This window comes from Oncorhynchus mykiss, chromosome 31, assembly GCF_013265735.2.
Source record: "Oncorhynchus mykiss isolate Arlee chromosome 31, USDA_OmykA_1.1, whole genome shotgun sequence".
In the NCBI taxonomy this organism is placed as follows: domain Eukaryota; kingdom Metazoa; phylum Chordata; class Actinopteri; order Salmoniformes; family Salmonidae; genus Oncorhynchus; species Oncorhynchus mykiss.
In genome coordinates this window covers 34,972,455-34,992,580 of record NC_050571.1, presented here as the reverse complement: position 1 = coordinate 34,992,580, position 20,126 = coordinate 34,972,455, and the positions used below count along the sequence as shown (strand labels likewise).

General features: G+C 42.5%; 2 protein-coding genes across 2 annotated transcripts in view; one reads left to right on the top strand and one right to left on the bottom strand.

Annotated features, from left to right (window-relative positions):
* Positions 1-20,126, top strand: part of fgf2 (fibroblast growth factor 2) — a 96,188-nt gene that overhangs the window by 40,739 nt on the left and 35,323 nt on the right. The window contains exons 2-3 of the mRNA XM_021584054.2: positions 5,050-5,163; positions 5,303-5,378. Coding sequence (XP_021439729.1) covers positions 5,083-5,163; positions 5,303-5,378 — 157 coding nt within the window. The 5' untranslated portion in view covers positions 5,050-5,082. The remainder of the gene's footprint in view (positions 1-5,049; positions 5,164-5,302; positions 5,379-20,126) is intronic.
* On the bottom strand, positions 13,829-18,397 carry LOC110505089. Its single transcript, XM_036970130.1, has 6 exons — positions 18,145-18,397; positions 17,804-17,845; positions 15,329-15,439; positions 14,715-14,753; positions 14,398-14,481; positions 13,829-14,283 (listed from the first exon to the last, which is right to left on the bottom strand). Exons 1-6 carry the CDS (start codon positions 18,271-18,273, stop codon positions 14,263-14,265), a joined length of 426 nt encoding a protein of 141 aa, XP_036826025.1. The 5' UTR covers positions 18,274-18,397; the 3' UTR covers positions 13,829-14,262.

Genomic DNA, 20,126 nt, shown 5'->3' with positions numbered 1-20,126 from the left:
ATGTTACATATGGTATTTGTCCTCCTTTCTGTAATCTGTTACATCTAAATACATTATCATAATAATAATTTTCTTCAATGTCTTTATCCGAGACAGAACCATTTAGCCATGTTTTCAGAGAGAACCAGAATGTCTGGACACAAGTCCTATACCCAAATGTCAATTGTGTCCATTTTTTTTGTTATCATACTTGGCACATTTACATGCATTAGCCCAAGCCCCCTACAATATTTAAAGTCAGAGGGGGTATTCTGCTCATTCCCATAGGACCTAAAAGGCATACAGTACGGTCATCTGCAGCGATTTGTTGAGTGAGCTGAGACTTTGCCAAGGTCCCTGGCCAACCAGGTGAGAGCAGAGCAGACTGAGTATGACAGACCTCCCTTAAAGTCGCTGGATGCAAGGGCTGGGGCGGGAACTGGGTGAGCAATGTTGGTAGAGCTCAGTCCACCCGGGTGAAGCTCCCTCCGAAGGAGTGGAGCTCCTGCAGGGGACCGGAGTGGCAGCCAATGCTCCATTCTGGGTGTGCACAGGAGGCCTTGGTGTGGCTCCTGTTGCATGGTTGGGGCTGCCATGGGGGGCAGGAGTGTCCCAAACCTGTCCTGCAGATGGGAGTAGGGAGGGTAACAAAAACTATCCTGGGAGGGAGGTTGTGAGAGGAATTGAGGAGGGTGGTGTGGAGAGCAGTGTAGCTGCTGATTATGTGAGTGATCCATTGTGTGGACTGCATCATGTAGTGCACTACCCTCAACAGTGTTTTGGTCTGGTAGAGCTCTAATGGGCAGGGTCTGGTTGTGCTGTGCTGTGATGGTCCGGGTCTGGTAGAGCTGTGCTGTGATGTGCCGGGTCTGGTTGTGCTGTACTGTGATGGCCCGGGTCTAGTAGAGCTGTGTTATGATGTGCCGGGTCTGGTTGTGCTGTGCTGTGATGTGATGGCTCGGGTCTAGCAGAGCTATGCTGTGTTGGGCCTGGTCTTGTTGTGCTGTGCTGAGACGGGCTCGGTCTGGTAACATGGGAGGAAGGTTGTGGGAGGAATTGAAGAGGGAGTGTGGAGGTCAGTCTGGCCGGCTGTTCTCCAGTCCCTGTGAGGCACCACCACATGCAGATCTATTGGAGCATCTGATTTGTCTCAGGAAGTTGCTGGCTGGTCTGCTGATCCTGTGGGGTGAGGTGGACTGGCCACCCAGAGAAACATTCTTTAACGTCCTGGCGAAGTGTACATTATCATACAGACAGTCCAGAATAATGGTGGGCCAATTTTACATTTTGTCATTTAGCACAGTCCCAGAAGAGGCTCACATCTCTCCTCTGGAGCAGGGTGGACTTGGCCCCTGGCATCTGGGAAGGTGGTAGAGGCCCTTTCCATCACCCTCCTAAGTGATGTGGCCACCTTTTCCTGTTGAGCATGCAGGTCATTGTTTCCAGCATGTAAAATAATTGGTGAGCCAAGCTGGGCCACGGTCAGAAGCTCCATGGCTCTCTCAGGGCACCACTCTATTTAACACTAGAACTGCTAAAGCAGTAATTTTGACTGCTCTGGATTTGTATTTGTTATTACCCATTTAAGTCATTTAAGTCTCCTTCTCCCAACAGTAGGGCCTGCTCTGCTCCTTCTTCAGACAGTTGAAAGTGCAGTGCCCAGCTGATAATCACCCTGACAATTGCCCCTAAATGAACCTAAACTATACCGAAACTATACTGAACAAAAATATAAACGCAACATGTAAAGTGTTGATCCCATGTTTCATGAGCTTGAGTAAGTTGTTTTATAGAATTTGACAGTACATCCAGCCGGCCTCACAACCGCAGACCATGTGTAACCACGCCAGCCCAGGACCTCCACATCCGGCATCTTCACTTGTGGGATCATCAGAAACCAGCCACCTGGACAGTTGATGAAACTGAGAAGTATTTTTGTCTGTAATAAAGCCCTTTTGTAGGGAAAAAAACGAATTCTGATTGGCTGGGCCTATGCCCTCCCAGGCCCACCCATGGCTGTGCCCCTGCTCAGTAATGCGAAATCCATAGATTAAGGCCTAATGAATGTATTTCAATTGCCTGATTTCCTTACATGAACTGTAACTCAGTAAAAACTGTAACTCAGTAAAATCGTTGAAATTGTTGCACGTTGCGTTTATATTCTTGTCCAGTTCAACTTCACACAACAGATTCAATAAATTAAGTAAAGGATGATGGGGAGAATGGGGGAGTTGATGAGCAGGGGAAGTGAACGATGCATAATGTAATCACGAATTGTGAAGAAAGAACAGGCGTCTGGCTATTCTATTGTATTGATCCATTCTAATTATAGGCCTAATCTTAAAATGGTATGTTACCTATATCAGTTCACCGAATCAAAGCACTCTTATCAGTCTACTCTGGCCTACTGGGAGTAGGCTACACAATGAGAGCGTGCGTAATTGTACATGCTGAACGGCTTTCACTATCTTCACATCACTGGCGAACAAGTTGCTTGCAAAGAAAACAAGTCTGGCCTGCACCTTGAACAAAGTGAAACACCTGCACAGCCGGTGAGGAAGAATGTCAAGACAACGACCAGTGGCGATTTTAGCATGTAAATCTTGGTGGGGCAAACCCATTTTTTTTTTATGCATGCCAGCAAAGCCACTACACAACACATTAATTGCACTATAATGGTGACAAACGGTGCCCACAAACTGTTAGGGCCTACATAAAGCTGTCCTAACAGCAGAGTCCCAACAGCAGTCCCAACACCTTACCACTGCTACACCTGGCTATCAGCGGAGCCTTATATGGCAGCTAAACAGTTAATTCAGCCTCATTTAATGCCCTTTTAAAAAACAGCTGATATAGCTGACTTGCTTAAACAAATGTGGTTTATAGTGACAATTGAGATGTACAAACTATGCAGTGGTGATTTTAGCATGTACATCTTGGTGGGGTAAAAAAATATATATATTTGGGATGCATGCCAGCAAAGCCACTACACAACACTAAATAATACATTAATTTCACTATAACGGTGACAAATGGTGCCCATAAACTGTTAGAGCCTACATAAAGCTGTCCCAACAGCAGTCCCAACACCTTACCACTGCTACACCTGGGTATCAGTGGAGCCTTGTCTGGCAGTTCATTCAGCCTCATTTACTGACTTTAAAAAAAGATAGCTGATATGGCTGACTTGCTTAAACAAATGTGGTTTCTACTGACAATTGAGATGTACAAACTATAGCATAAGGGGGTGACAAGTGGAAAAGAGGCAATCCGTCATTTTGATTGAGACATCAATGAGCAATATAGGACGGATGTAGTCAAAATAACTGTTTGTACAACACTTTTGAAATGTACAGCGACATAATTCAGAACATGGGCCATTCTTACAGTATTCTCCCTGTACACCAAGTCAGAACCGTAAGATAAATAAAGGGGCATGTTTTTATTTTACCGTTATTTAACTAGGCAAGTCAGTTAAGAACAAATTCTTATTTTCAATGACGGCCTGGGAAAAGTGGGTTAACTGCCTTGTTCAGGGGCAGAATGACAGATTTCTACCTTGTCAGCTCCGGGATTCAATCTAGCAACCTTTTGTTTACTGGTCCAACACTCTAACCACTAGGCTACCTGCAGGCACTGAAAGCTCTTACAATATTCTATGATTCAATTTCTCTAAAAAAGGTTATAGGCTACATGTGCGCCACCAAGTCAGAACAGTAAGCAAAATTAAGAGGGGAAAATAGACCAATGACCTTGAGCCTCCTTGGATGGGCACTTCTATGGCAGCACCTAAGGGGCTTGAATTTTCAAGTTTTACTCTTAGATTTGGCGGTGACGTAGTCTCCCCATGAGTGACAAATATAAAATATATTGGATTTGTTTATCACTTTTTTGGTTACTAGTTGATTCCATATGTGTTATTTCATAGTTTTGATGTCTTCACTATTATTCTACAATGTAGAAAATTGTAAAAATAAAGAAAAACCCTTGAATGAGTAAGTGTGTCCAAACTTTTGACTGGTACTGTATAATAACTGATTATAAAGTGGTGGAATTGTCCTTTAAGTATGTAGTGATATCTGACCACAGTGGGAATTCTGCACCAACCAACAAGGGAAAACCCACCATCTCCAACCACTACTGGAGAGACCGCTAGGGTTTTACCAAAACCACTTGCAACATGTTGTGGCATGTCAGGCTCAGACATACTTCTGTGGTTGAATGGATAGTGTTTTTCATTGCTGTGAACTGAAACAATTTGTTAAGTCACATGTACTGTGATGTGACAGGAAAATGAGGCCAGAGATGATGCTTGTGCAAGTTGACCTGCTTCTGCTCATCACAGGACCCTCAGTTGCCACTGCAGACCCCCTTCTATTGACCACTATAGTTTGATAGCAGTAGTATGTTTGAAAAGCCACCTTGGTCTAAGTGTTTCAAGTGTTTGAGCTAGCAGATGTGATGTGGTGCACACCTCATAGAGGTTGAAGACATTTTGGCTGTCTTGAAAACATGAAACTTGAAATCCCCTCTATGGCTGCTGGGAAGTCCACCATGATGTTGTTGTCATCATAGCTCAACAAGATGCTGCACCTGTTATGAACTTGAGAATTGACAGGGCGACCTGGGTTAACCTCATTGCATGATTTTGCAAAGAAAAGTCAAGTTCATGTTTACTCCCATGTCATGTGTAAATGCATACATTGGAAACCTTGGTAGCATGTTTAAATTAAAATGTAATTTTTAAAATGTGAATAGCCAAATAAAAAGAGATGGATTCAATCCTGTCACGTTCTGACCTTTATTTCCTTTGTTTTGTCTTTATTTAGTATGGTCAGGGCGTGAGTTGGGGTGGGCAGTCTATGTTTGTTTTTCTATGTTGGGTTTTGTGTTCAGCCTAGTATGGTTCTCAATCAGAGGCAGGTGTCGTTAGTTGTCTCTGATTGAGAATCATACTTGGGTAGCCTGGGTTTCACTGTTGGTTTGTGGGTGTTTGTTTCCGTGTGAGTGTTTGTCGCCACACGGTACTGTTTCGGTTTTCATTACATTGTTTATTGTTTTGTATTTCAGTACGTTTTTAATAAATCATCACGAACACTTACCATGCTGCATCTTGGTCCGATCCTTACTCCTCCTCAGACGAAGAGGAGATCTGCCGTTAAAAATCCAGTTAATGGATTTAAGGTACATTGGCTAAATAAGGACCAGCTACCACTCAGATGTCGCTGTTGTCAAAGATTCCAGTCGTCTTTACATTTTCTGTCAAATTTATTGACACTTTTTATTATTCTTTTTATTATTATTTTTTTATATTAACTTACAGGAGGAGCTCCTGTGGCCTCTGCTTGTTGCTCCCGATGCTGTTGGAGAGTTTAACCCTGTTCAACACCCGGACTCAGGTCTGTCTACCGTTCCTCTCAGTGCAACAGTTAGCACTTTAGTTCACTGGGTTTAGAAATGTATAGCTCCACCTAATGCTGGAAAGAGAAACAACTGTAATTTAGGCAATTCAATGCATGATTTCCATAGGCAACTTGGGCTATTTCAAAAGCACAGTTAGAGTATATACCTATTTTTACTCTAATTTAGGGCTATAGAACACAGTAGCGGTGCGTGGGTAAAAATCACCAGGGCAGCCAATCCAGAAAAATAAATATATTACAACCTATGTGTTGTGATTGCGGTGTTTGCTCTATAACCTGTTAGTTCATATGCCTTGACACCATGATATTTAGGCCTAAAGCCAAGAATATAAGAATAAATTCAACCATGTTTCATTACAAAACCAGAGAGCAACATCTGTCCGGTGAAGTCCACAAAACATATTTCATGTAACAAACAGTTACATGACCTACAGCATTGTCAAGCAAGGTCATGTTTCTGACATTTTCAGACTACTAAACAGCTATTGATTTAGAGAGTTACTGCAAGTAGCAAAGAAAACAGGAACTGCCTCCACTGTTCGTGCACAATTTCAGCTTTAACATTTCAACATCATCTAATCATCTATGCTTAGTCCAATACAGTAACTAAAAGATAACAAAACAAATTTAGTCCAATCAACGTAAGCTAAATATGTCCATGGTATGGATGTTGACTCACCCTACTTGTAAAGAAATGCCATCCTCCTTTTTCATGTTGCCTAAACGGTCTATGACTGTCATACAGTACACACTTTTTTGTTTTTGTTGACCTCGGCTACCTGGCTAAAATTCTTGCTCGCTAGCCTAACTTCCTTCCATGGACAACGATACACCAGGCCAGTTAGTTAACATTAGCATACATCCTATGTTGAACCTCCATCCTCTCAGGCCATGGCACAATATATGAGTTCATGGTTAGATCAGAATCGCTGTTATAATCATTGGCCAGTATGGAGAATTAAGCAAAACCATAAGTCCAAATCCCTATTTCCAGAGGGATGATTTTTAGCTAGCTAGCTAGCTAACCACCGGAGGACAACAGCACAACGAGATGCAACAATTCAAGTATTTTCCTGTCAATTATGACATTTGGCTTATGATGTAATTGGTCAGAAGACAAATCCAAACTGGCTTCCCTTGAGACTTTTTTTGATGGTGCGCCAGGACCATTCACAGCTGAGCTCACTCAGTTTAGTTAAATACTGATTGGCTATTATTTTTTAAATTATTATCAATGGAGGCCAAATGCTTGCTGGATACTCTTGCATTCAATGCTACGGGCGGTAACAATGTCATGCCGTCTGGTCAGAAAGAGCATCAGATACGCTACACATACAGAGACAGAGGGGCTCTGTTTCGCTCTCTCGGATGCTTTAACTGGAGAGATACATTCAGCCTCTCGCAAATTGAAGGATGTGTGAAACACAGAGAGATTAAATATACATCCATTTTGTATGTTTTTTTTTTCTTGGGCAGTTTTTGGGGGAAGCCTGGCTTCCATTGGCCTCCATGAATACAAGCAACTGGTAGAACGTGTTTTAACCCTTAGCTGCTGCTGGGGAATGAATGGCCTAAATCAGGGGTGTCAAACATGCATATATATATATATACAGTTGCAGCCAAATAAACTCTGCAAAAACGTCCCTTTTTCAGGACCCTGTCTTTCAAAGATAATTCATAAAAATCCACAACTTCACAGATCTTCATTGTAAAGGGTTTCAACACTGTTTCCCATGCTTGTTCAATGAACCATAAACAATTCATGAACATGCACCTGTGGAACGGTCGTTAAGACACTAACAGCTTACAGGCAGTAGGCAATAAAGGGCACAGTTATGAAAACTTAGGACATTAAAGAGGCCTTTCTACTGACTCTGAAAACACCAAAAGAAAGATGCCCAGGATCCCTGACCATCTGCATGAACGTGCCTTAGGCATGCTGCAAAAAGGCATAAGGACTGCAGATGTGGCCAGGGCAATACATTCCAATGTCCGTACTGTGAGACTCCTAAGACAGCGCTACAGGGAGACAGGACGGACAGCTGATTGTCCTCACAGTGGCAAACCACGTGTAACAACACCTGCACAGGATCAGTACATCCGAACATCACACCTGCGGGACAGGTACAGGATGGCAAAAACAACTGCCTGAGTTACACCAGGAACACACAATCCCTCCAGTGCTCAGACTGTCCTCAATAGGCTGAGAGAGGCTCGACTGAGGCCTTGTAGGCCTGTTGTAATGCAGGTCCTCACCAGACATCACCGGCAACAATGTCGCCTATGGGCACAAACCCACCGTCAATGGACCAGACAGGACTGGCAAAAAGTGCTCTTTACTGACGAGTCGCGGTTTTGTCTCACCAGGGGTGATGGTCGGATTCGCGTTTATCTTCAAAGGAATGAGCGTCACACTGAGGTCTGTACTCTGGAGCGAGATCGATTCTGAGGTGGAGGGTCCGTCATGGTCTGGGGCGGTGTGTCACAGCATCATCGGACTGAGCTTGTCAGTGCAGGCAATCTCAACGCTGTGCATTACAGGCAAGACATCCTCCTCCCTCATGTGGTACCCTTCCTGCAGGCTCATCCTGACATGACCCTCCAGCATGACAGTGCCACCAGCCATAATGCTCGTTCTGTGTGTGATTTTCTGCAAGACAGGAATGTCAGTGTTCTGCCATGGCCAGTGAAGAGCCCGGATCTCAATCCCATTGTGCACGTGTGGGACCTGTTGGATCGGAGAATGAGGGCTAGGGCCATTTCCCCCAGAAATGTCCGGGAACTTGCAGGTGCCTTGGTGGAAGAGTGGGGTAACATCTCACAGCAAGAACTGGCAAATCTGGTGCAGTCCATGAGGAGGAGATGCACTGCAGTACTTATTAATGCAGCTGGTAGCCACACCAGATACTCCCCCCCCCCCCCTTTGTTCAGGGACACATGTCTGTTGAACTGGTTCAGTTTATGTCTCAGTTGTTGAATCTTGTTATGTTCATACAAATATTTACACATGTTAAGTTTGCTGAAAATATACGCAGTTGACAGTGAGAGGACATTTTAGAGAGGATGTTTTAGAGTTTATATTGTCACCCTTGCACTTTTCTTAGATAATTCCCTATAACTTGACATTGAAAACAACTTTTGGTCTCCACACCTTGTCATTAGATTTTCAACATTGCAGAACCAATTTTATATTTGTAAACTTATGTTTAGAATTTTTATCTAGAAAATAAAGTAAAATGGCAAGGAGAAACCTATTGGCACACTGGTGCTAGTACTTGGTTGCACAGCCTTCAGCACTCTTTTGTAAATCTTGAACATTTGAGGTGTGCCCTCCCTTGGATGTAATTCAGATCTGGACTCTTTGCTGGCCATTCCAGAACAGTCCCATATTTATTCTTGAACCATTCCTGTGTGCTTTTTGACGGGTGTTTGGGGTCGTTGTCCTGCTGGAAGACCCACCACCTTCAAAGGACACAAAGTTTTTGTACACTGGTATGAACTTTGAACTCCAAAACACCTGATTTCATGATGCCTTCCACACATTTAAGGTCCCCGGTACCAGGGGCAGCAAAGCAACTCCACAACATTATCAAACCTCACCCATGTTTGATTATATGATGGCGCCGGAGGAGATGGCTGCCGTTTTACAGGCTCCGAACCAATTGTGCTATTGGGGGTGTTTTTTTTTTTCATGTTATTTGTAACAGCTTCTGGATATCAGGACAACGATTACCCTCCTCGTACTGGACAAAGTTTCTTTTTTTTTCTTTAACGAGTTGAACGTGAAGGATTTACTTCACCCGACAATGCTCAAATCCCTGTCATTCACATGAAGAAGAGACGGGGACGTAGGTCGGGGTGACTTGTAAGGATCCGATGGCGTGTGAGTAATCAATCCCTCTACCATCAGTCCTATTAGCCAACGTCCAATCATTGGATAATAAAATGGATGAGCGCCGATCAAGACTATCCTACCAAGGGGACATTAAAAACGGTAATATCTTATGTTTCATCAGCAAGACAGAACAGCTGCCTCCGGTAAGACAAGGGCTGGCGGTCTGGGTCTATTTGTAACTAACAGCTGGTGCACAAAATCTAATATTAAGGAAGTCTCAAGGCTTTGCTCGCCTATCTCATAATAAGCTGTAGACCACACTATTTACGAAGAGATTTTTCATCTATATACACTGCTCAAAAAAATAAAGGGAACACTAAAATAACACATCCTAGATCTGAATGAATGAAATATTATTATTAAATACTTTTTTCTTTACATAGTTGAATGTGCTGACAACAAAATCACACAAATTATCAATGGAAATCAAATTTATCAACCCATGGAGGTCTGGATTTGGAGTCACACTCAAAATTAAAGTGGAAAACCACACTACAGGCTGATCCAACTTTGATGTAATGTCCTTAAAACAAGTCAAAATGAGGCTCAGTAGTGTGTGTGTGTGTGTGTGTGTGTGTGTGTGTGTGTGTGTGTGTGTGTGTGTGTGTGTGTGTGTGTGTGTGTGTGTGTGTGGCCTCCACGTGCCTGTATGACCTCCCTACAATGCCTGGGCATGCTCCTGATGAGGTGGCGGATGGTCTCCTGAGGGATCTCCTCCCAGACCCGCCAACTCCTGGACAGTCTGGTGGATGGAGCGAGACATGATGTCCCAGATGTGCTCAATTGGATTCAGGTCTGTGGAACGTGCGGGCCAGTCCATAGCATCAATGCCTTTCTCTTGCAGGAACTGCTGACACACTCCAGCCACATGAGGTCTGTATTGTCTTGCATTAGGAGGATCCCAGGGCCAACCACACCAGCAAATGGTCTGACAAGGGGTCTGAGGATCTCATCTCGGTACCTAATGGCAGTCAGGCTACCTCTGGCGAGCACATGGAGGGCTGTGCGGCCCCCCAAAGAAATGCCACCCCACAACATGCCTGACCCACCGCCAAACCGGTCATGCTGGAGGATGTTGCAGGCAGCAGAATGTTCTCCACGGCGTCTCCAGACTCTGTCACGTCTGTCACGTGCTCAGTGTGAACCTGCTTTCATCTGTGAAGAGCACAGGGCGCCAGTGGCGAATTTGCCAATCTTGGTGTTCTTTGGCAAATGCCAAACATCCTGCACGGTGTTGGGCTGTAAGCACAACCCCCACCTGTGAGCATCGGGCCCTCATACCACCCTCATGGAGTCTTTTTCTGACCGTTTGAGCAGACACATGCACATTTGTGGCCTGCTGGAGGTAATTTTGCAGGGCTCTGGCAGTGCTCCTCCTTGCACAAAGGCGGAGGTAGCGGTCCTGCTGCTGGGTTGTTGCCCTCCTACGGCCTCCTCCACGTCTCCTGATGTACTGGCCTGTCTCCTGGTAGCGCCTCCATGCTCTGGACACTACGCTGACAGACACAGCAAACCTTCTTGCCACAGCTCGCATTGATGTGCCATCCTGGATGAGCTGCACTACCTGAGCCACTTGTGTGGGTTGTAGACTCCGTCTCTTGCTACCACTAGAGTGAAAGCACCGCCAGCATTCAAAAGTGACCAAAACATCAGCCAGGAAGCATAGCAACTGAGAAGTGGTCTGTGGTCACCACCTGCAGAACCACTCCTTTATTGGGGGTGTCTTGCTAATTGCCTATAATTTCCACCTGTTGTCTATTCCATTTGCACAACAGCATGTGAAATGTATTGTAAATCAGTGTTGCTTCCTAAGTGGACAGTTTGATTTCACAGAAGTGTGATTGACTTGGAGTTACATTGTGTTGTTTGTGTTCCCTTTATTTTTTTGAGCAGTGTATATTTCGTAGCTGTTTATTTACCACCATAAACCATTGCTGGCACTAAGACCGCACTCAAAGAGCTGTATAAGGCCATAAGCAAACAAGAAAATGCTCATCCGCTCCTAGTGGCTGGGGACATTAATGCAAGGAAACTTAAATCCATTTTACCTCATTTCTACCATGTTAAATGTGCAACCAGAGGGAAAAAAAACTCTAGGCCACCTTTACTCCACAGACAGAGATGTGTTCAAAGCTCTCCCTCGCCCTCCATTTGGCAAACCTTACCTTAACTCTATCCTCCTATTCCTGCTTTCAAGCGAAAATGTAAGCAGGAAGTACCAGTGACTCGCTCAATAAGGAAGTGGTCAGATGACGCAGATGCTAAGCTACAGGAATGTTTTGCTACCACAGACTGGAACATGTTCTGGGGTTCTTCCGATAACATTGAGGAGTACACACCACGTCAGTCACTGGCTTCATCAATAAGTGCATCGATGACGACGTCCCCACAGTGACCATACGTACCCAACCAGGAGCCATGGATTACAGACAACATCCGCACTGAGCTAAAGGGTAGAGCTGCCACTTTCAAGGATTGGGACTCGAACCCGGATGCTTATAAGAAATCCCGCTATGCCCTCAGACAAACCATCAAACAGGCAAAGCGTCAATACAGGACTAAGATTGAATCGTACTACACCGGCTCCAACGCTCGTCGGAAGTGGCAAGGCTTACAAACTATTATAGACACAAGCCTACTAGATGAGCTAAATAACTTCCATGCTCGCTTCGAGGAAGGAACACGGAAGCATGCATGAGAACAGCTGCTACAAACGACTGTGTGATCACAGTAAGTAGGACCTTTAAACAGGTCAACATTCACAAATCTGCGGGCCCAGACGGATTACCAGGATGTGTACTCTGAGCATGCGCTAACCAACTGGTAAGTGTCTTCACTGACATTTTTAACCTGAGTCTGTAATACCAACATGCTTCAAGCAGACCACCATATTCCCTGTGCCCAAGAACACCAAGGTAACCTGCCTAAATGACTACCGACCCGTAGGACTCACGTCTGTAGCCATGAAGGGCTTTGAAAGGCTGGTCATGGCTCACATCAACACCATTATTTCAGAGACCATAGACCCAATTTGCATACTGCCCCAACAGATCCACAGATGATGCAATTTATATGGCACTCCACACTGCCCTTTCACACCTGGACAAAAGGAATACCTACATGAAAATGCTATTCATTGACTACAGCTCAGTGTTCAACACCATAGTGCCCTCAAAACTCATCAATAAACTAAGGACCCTGGGACTTAAACACCTCCCTCTGGAACTGGATCCCGGACTTCCTGACAGGCTGCCCCTAGGTGGTAAGGGTAGGTAACAACACATCTGCCATAATGATTCTCAACACGGGGCCCCTCAGGGGTGTGTACTCATTCCCCTCCTGTATTCCCTGTTCACCTATGACTGCATGGCCAAGCACGAATCCAACACCAACACAATAAGTTTTCCTACGACACAACAGTGGTAGGCCTGATCACTGACAACGATGAGACCGCCTATAAGGAGGAGGTCAGAAACCTGGCAGTGTGGTGCCAGGATAACAACCCCTCTCTCAACGTGATCAAGATAAAGGAGCTGATTGTGGACTACAAGAAAAGGAGGACCGAGCACACCCGCATTCTCATCAACGGGGCTGTAGTGGAGCAGGTTGAGAGCTTCCTTGGTGTCCACATCCCCAACAAACTAACATGGTCCAAGCATACCAAGACAGTCATGAAGAGGGAATGACAAAGCTTTTCCCCTCAGGAAACTGAAAAGATTTGGCATGGGTCCTCAGATCCTCAACAAGTTCTACAGCTGTGCCATCGAGAGCATCCTGACTGGTTGCATCACCGCCTGGTATGGCAACTGCTCAGCCTCCAACCGCAAGGCACTACAGAGGGTAGTGTGTACGGCCCAGTACATCACTGGGGCCAAGCTTCCTGCCATCCAGGACCTCTATACCAGGCGGCTCCTTAATTATTTGTGCAAAGCTGTCATCAAGGCAAAGGGTGGCTACTTTGAAGAATCTCAAATATAAAATATATTTCTATTTGTTTTACAGTTTTTTGGTTACTACATTTTCATATGTGTTATTTCATCGTTTTGATGTCTTCACTATTATTCTACAATGTAGAAAATAGTCAAACATAAATAAAAACCCTTGAATGTATAGGTGTGTCCAGACAGCAAAAAATAAAATATATTTTGAGTGCGACACTCCAGACCTCGGTGTGGACCGAGTGTGTTTGCAGGGAAACATGTATGGACACCTCTGGCCTAAATTGTCTTTGTTATTCAAATGTACTCAAAATAATCAGTGTCAGAACACAAATACAGTATTAGTTATTTAATATGCTCACATTCAATTAAATGTTTTTGATAAAATACAAAATACAAAAAGCAACAGCAATTTCATTACCGTTTCAAGCAATTTAATCTCATTGTGAGATACTTATTTTTCATATAATAAAATGCATAGTTTGGTGTAATGGATGAGATATAGCTTTGAGAGCAAACCATTTTAAATATATATAGTATACAAACATACAAATAGGTTCAGGTGAATAAATAAAGAAATGTTAAAACATCAATGAATAACTGCATGGATGTCTTTTTTACACTAGGTGGCACCAAAGCAGCTTTCTTGTGGGAATTAAATAATTATTTAGCATGAGTAGAATAACACCATTCCATAAATAAATATTAAATAAATATTATTATTATTATTATTATTAAATATAATTAGAACTTAATCAATATGATCATTTCTCTTGTTTGTTTTTCTTTTGAGTGGCAGTCCACAGGTACATATATGAAATGATATATGATTTGATATTGTACCTGTAAACCCCCCCCCAACAACATAATGACAAAACAAATATAATCTTGGCCACAAAAATCAAATAACAAAATGCATAGAATAGTAGGATGGCCGGAATGGCCATAGCCATGTCTCTGATGTGTTCACAGAGTAGTGTCTTCTACACATTCCCGTCTTTTCCCACACTTTGTTCCAGTCATATCCTCACACCAGTCTATTCATAGCCTGAAAATCATATTTTTTTTGTAGTTAGCACACTGCACACACGACCACCATTTTCTCTCATTGAAGTGTAGATGTTGTTGTTAAAAGTCTGACTTATTCATAATAACCGGTTACCTTTTGAAGAAGAGATTCCAGCTGTTTTACAAATTCCCTGCTGTCCTTCATTGGGTAGGAATCACATCCTTGGCAGACTTTGTTCTGATGGATTAAAGGAACACGGAAAATGTTAACTTAGTTGGCCCACACAATTTAACTTTTTAAAAGTTCAAATACAAATTTGAAGTTACTCTTAGATTTGGACTGAAAATAGGCCTAGTAAAGTAACTACTACCCCTAACTTACTTTCCACATTCTTTACATAATTCTTATGTGATTATGTTTAATAATGATAACGCTATTAATGTCATTTGGAAAATAATGGCAAGGCTCACCTCTCTCTCCTCCCGACTGCAGGAGTCCACACCTCTAAACTAAAAACAGAACAAAGCAACATGTTCATACTTTGCCACAATCTTGCCATGTACATTTCTAAATATTAGGAACACCGGCTCTTTCCATGACACAGGCTGATCAGGTGAATCGAGATGAACACTATGATCCCTTATTGATGTAACAAGTTAAAGAAGGATTTTTAAGCCCCGATAACATTTTGACATGGATGTGTGCCATTCAGAGGGTGAATGGACAAGACTTAAGTGTCTTTGAACAGGGTATGGTAGTCGGTGCCAGGCGCACCGGTTTGTGTCAAGAACTGCAACGCTGCTGGGTTTTTCACGCTCAACAGTTTCCCGTGTGTATCAAGAATGGTCCAGCACCCAAAGGACACCCAACCAAATTTACACAACTGTGGGAAGCATTGGAGTCAAATGGGCCAGCATCCCTGTGGAATGCTTTCGACATCTTGTTGAGTCCATGAATTGTGAATTGAAACTGTTCTGAGAGCAAAAAAAGGGGGGGGGGGTGCGCAACTCAATATTAGGAAGGTGTTGTTAATGTTGTGTTCAACTCAATGTACATTATTCACATGTTTTCTGAAGTGACTCACAGTCAGTGGGCTGAGGTTTTTGATAACTTTGCGCTGCAATTTCTTTTGTTTGGCATTGAGACTAGGTACCATCTTCCGGAAGCACTCCAAGGCAGATAGGAAACAGCATTCCTGTAAAAAAGCAAAATGACACACTAAATGATGGATGTTGGATAAAAACAAGACTGCTTATTTTACACTAATGAAACAAGTTGAGTGTCTTTTTGATACCTTTTCACACTCACATGAAAACATTGTAATGTGGAATGAGAACCAATGGAGAGAGCTTTTGAGCATATTTTAGCATATTTCATTGACCTGAACCTCAACCAGAATTCATACAATATTTCCAGTTCATAACAGCTAAATGTATTCTATTGAGCCACACACAACACCTGATTCCCATATAACAAAATGACCCGCTCTCAAGTATGATACTCCACAGAGACCTAGTTAAGTCGTAATAACTTTTCTTACAATTTATATCACTTTTAAAAATTATTTATTAATTTAGCAGACGCTCTTATCCAGAGTGACTTGCAGGAGCAATAAGGATTAAGTGCCTTGCGCAAGGGTACATGGACAGATTTTTCACCTAGTTAACTCTGGGATTCGAACAGGCGACTATTTGGTTACCGGCCCAACGCACTTAACCGCTAGGCTACCCTCCACCCTATATGAATGGTCTTATCATTTCCTACAAAACTGTGACTCACAAGTCATATTCTGTTTATCAGAGTAAGACTTTCTCATTCTACTCACTAGCAGGTCCAAACCCAGAACAAAGCCAAAGTGATCAAGAAACAATGTTTCCACCAACGTATCTAATACAGAAAAATGTCTTTCCCCGCTTCACTGAGATTAGGTAGATGTTTTCACTGTTTTCACTTGCTGCCTGTTTCCAGTTTCCCCACTTTGACTGGGCGTTTCACAGAACAGATAGAAAATTACCTCTCTCTTTGACGTGACAACACATTTTCCAGGTTGAGGCTTTCGTTTGCCTCTACCATTAGGCAATGATATTTTCCCCATGCTGTGGGCCTCAAACTCTTGAGTTCTCAAACAATAACTGACCAACGTTAGTTAGACGGCTAGGGTACAAACGAGAGCATGGCAACCTTTGATCAAGCGTTCACCCCGGGGAATATTGGTAACAGACTGGTTCCATGGTATACTCGTGAATTATTTGGTCCAGTTTAGGACAACCATGTTCAACTAACTTCAAGATATAGTCAAACATTTTCTGAAGCAGTAGCACAGTTTGTCTCTCGGGTAAAAGCCACAGAGACGTGAGTGCGATTACTCATCACATTTCTCCTAAATGTGCACAAGTAACTCCAAGAGACATGGAGATCACTTTCACGTTGACTCATTCATGCACAGAACTCTGACAAAAACACATGCCAAACTGGATTGACTGTTAGTGCAAACTGATAAATAGCTGAAAGAAATACTCCTCTTTTATCAAGTGGATGTTTTCTTAAGTTACATCTATAATGGGTTTTTTTTGTTGATGAAAGAGTGATTCTGACGAGTGTGTGGCCTGCTACTCGCTACAATCATCTCATGTTAACACTGTAAATGTACTCCACCTACTAAGATAAAAAAAAAAAAATTAATTAGGTAGACTGTTAGATTAATTAGGTAGACTGTTAATTAGGTAGACTAGATTAGGTAGTCCATTAAAGTAATTGTCCAGTATTTCCAGATTTCTATGAAACATTACCTATAATTAATTACAATGAGTGAAATAGTGTCCTTCCCCCTTTTTTTAAAAATTAAGTATACTAAAAGCAGTTTTTCTGTGTTGGAATGGTGGTGAGTGTATACATGTCATTACAAATATTTGTGAGTAGATCGCTGGTTGGCCAGATAACAACATGATTTGGGTATGAGTTAGTATGATATGAACTTTTTAAAAGTGACATTTTCACCAGACGGTTACTTTAATGCCGTCAGTGAGTTTATTTGGTTTAGTTTCAAGTAATTCACATATTGTCAAATCTATTGGCCCTACCCATGCTAGTAATTTAGCTGAAAACTATTTGTAGTTCCACAACTTAATTTTGCGTAAAAAATAAGTAATAAGGTGCACTTTTCCTTTCTTTAATGACAAAAGGATTACTGAACATATTCATACAAATGAGACTATATTAAACTATTAAAGTATTAAAGTATTTACTCATTATTGGTGATATAAACAATTAACTATACACATAATTTATGCAACTCTATTACAAATGTAATTGCTTTATACTATTGATGATTATATATATATTTTTAAGATCATTATTTCTTGACCTCACAAGACCCCATTCGCCGGCTATGGTACTAGCGTGCTACATTATGCGATATACAGTACAGTAGGTGTGAGAGCAAGACTAATAGCAACCACCACAACAGAGGTCATTCCTTGTCTGTGAGTTTTCTGACAATGATTCTTTTGCTTGTAGAGTAAATAAGGTATAGTAGATTTTCTTTCGAAAAATCGCTTACCTCTATATCCAGGGTAGGAGTATTCAACATCATGCCGTTGTGCTGCAAGAACAACAACAAAAACAGAGGTGTTGGTACTGAGGTTGCATCTCATATCAACCCCCCCCCCCCCCAAAAAAATAGAGGGGTGAGAAATTGTGGTAATAATTTCTATGAACCATTTACAGCCTTCATAAATGTAAAAAGACGCATTGCATCACAAAGTTAGTATAATGCATAATAAAACATGCTATGATCATTAGTAAAAGCTCATGGTTTCTTGCAAGAACCCATCAAATACATAAGCGCTGACAACGCATAAGCTTTGGAAAAGGTGTCCAATAAATTGCAGATTGACCTACCGCCACACTTTTGTTTAGTTGTCTTAACTCCTTTAGTACTTCAGTCAGCTTCATTGTTCTCTCGACCTTGTCGACATTCGCCAAAACACAACAGGTGATGGCTAGGAGACAACAAACAAGCAGCTTCATCTTTTCTTAACCTGCTTTAACAATGGCACAAATTACCCAAAGGATGCTGTTCAAAACGTTGACTGGTAATGTGGACAGGTGTTTTAACTTACCTATATATTTGTCCGTCAGGACACAGGAAAACCACGTTTGAGAGATTGGAAAACTGCTGAAAGTATGAATGAATGAGTAATGACTTTTTCTTTTCCACTGGCCACTACGTGAGCTCAGAGTTGTGCCTGCGTGGGGCGTAGGGATGCAAGTGCGTGAACGAAAACATACTTTCTGCACACAAGGCAGGAAACTACAGAGCACCACTAGTTCCCATTTTCACTTTGAATCAGAGGACCTATAGCTGGCTATACATTATGTGCCATTGGTGACAACCTGAACGTACAAAACATTATGAACACCTGCACTTTCCTTGACTAACCAGATGAATCCAGGTGAAAGCTATGAAACCTTATTGATGTCACTTTTTAAATCCACTTCAAGCAGTGTAGATGAAGGGGAAGAGACAGGTTAAAGAAGGATTTTCAAGCCTAGAGACAATTGAGACATGGATTGTGTATGTGTGCCATAGTGAAAGGGCGAGACAAAAGATTGAAGTGCCTTTGAAGGGAGTATGGTAGTAGGTGCCAGGCGCACCGGTTTATGTGAAGAACTGCAAAGCTGCTGGATTTTTTTTATGCTCAGGTTTTTGGTGTTTATTAAGAATGGTCCACCACCCAAAGGACATCCAGCCAACTCCGACACAATTGTGGGAAGCATTGGAGTCAACAAGGGCCAGCATCCCTGCGGAACGCTTTAGACGCCTTGTAGAGATGCCCTGACAGATTGAGGCTGTTCTGAGGGGAAACGGAGGGGTAGGGGGATGCAACTCAATATTAGGAAGGTGTCCTTAATGTTTTGTGCCCTCAGTGTATCTACAGACACACCAAAGAGATATTTGTGTGTGTGTGTGGTTGGCTTCCTACACGAACATAACCTGTAAGAACAACAGGAAATTCTTTGAAGGACTACAGCAATGACAGTACAAAGGCCAAGGGCCCTTCGCAATATTTCCCTCTTCTGGGAGGATATCCTTTTGCACCAAAACAGAAAGGAACCCTTGAAACCAAATTCCGGTGACTCCCACCTGAAACCTATCCCGAGACTGAGACCGGCTGTTAATTACTCCTGAAACCTAATTAAAATTAAACTTATATGAATTCAGTTTCTGCCCTTATAGTATTGCTCATTTTGGGAATTGTACAATATTTGTAAATTGTGGGGAAATTCTGCATCAGTCTCAAACTAACAACGGAATAGGTACCAGTCAAAACTGGAGACGGAGCTTTGCAGGAGACCGTTGATTTCAATTAAAGACAGTGGGTGTTGGTGATGGGTGTGGGTGATGTTACCAGTGTGTGTAGGTCCCTAGCTAAAGTTCAGCAGCAACAGTATTTTTTACTATGTATTGTTATCTGTAATGATTGCATCTTTAGGTTGGTGTTGTGGTTCGCTGAATCATAGACTCACTAGTCAATGAAGATGAATAGCAAGTAATGAAAGTAGTCTTAAAACATCTGCGGTGGCTGAGTGTATGTCAAAACTGTAATTATAATCTATCTAGGGCGTATACAAGAGTATACAAGAGTATACAGAGTATACAAAACATTACGAACACCTGCTCTTTCCATGACATAGACTGACTAGGTGTAATCCAGGGGAAAGCTATGATCCGTTATTGATGTCAGTTGTTAAATCCACTTCCATCAGTGTAGATGAAGGAGAGGAGACAGGTGAAAGAAGGATTTATAAGCCTAGAGACAATTGAGACATGGACTGTGTATGTGTGCCATTCAGAGGTAGAATGTGCGAGACAAAATATT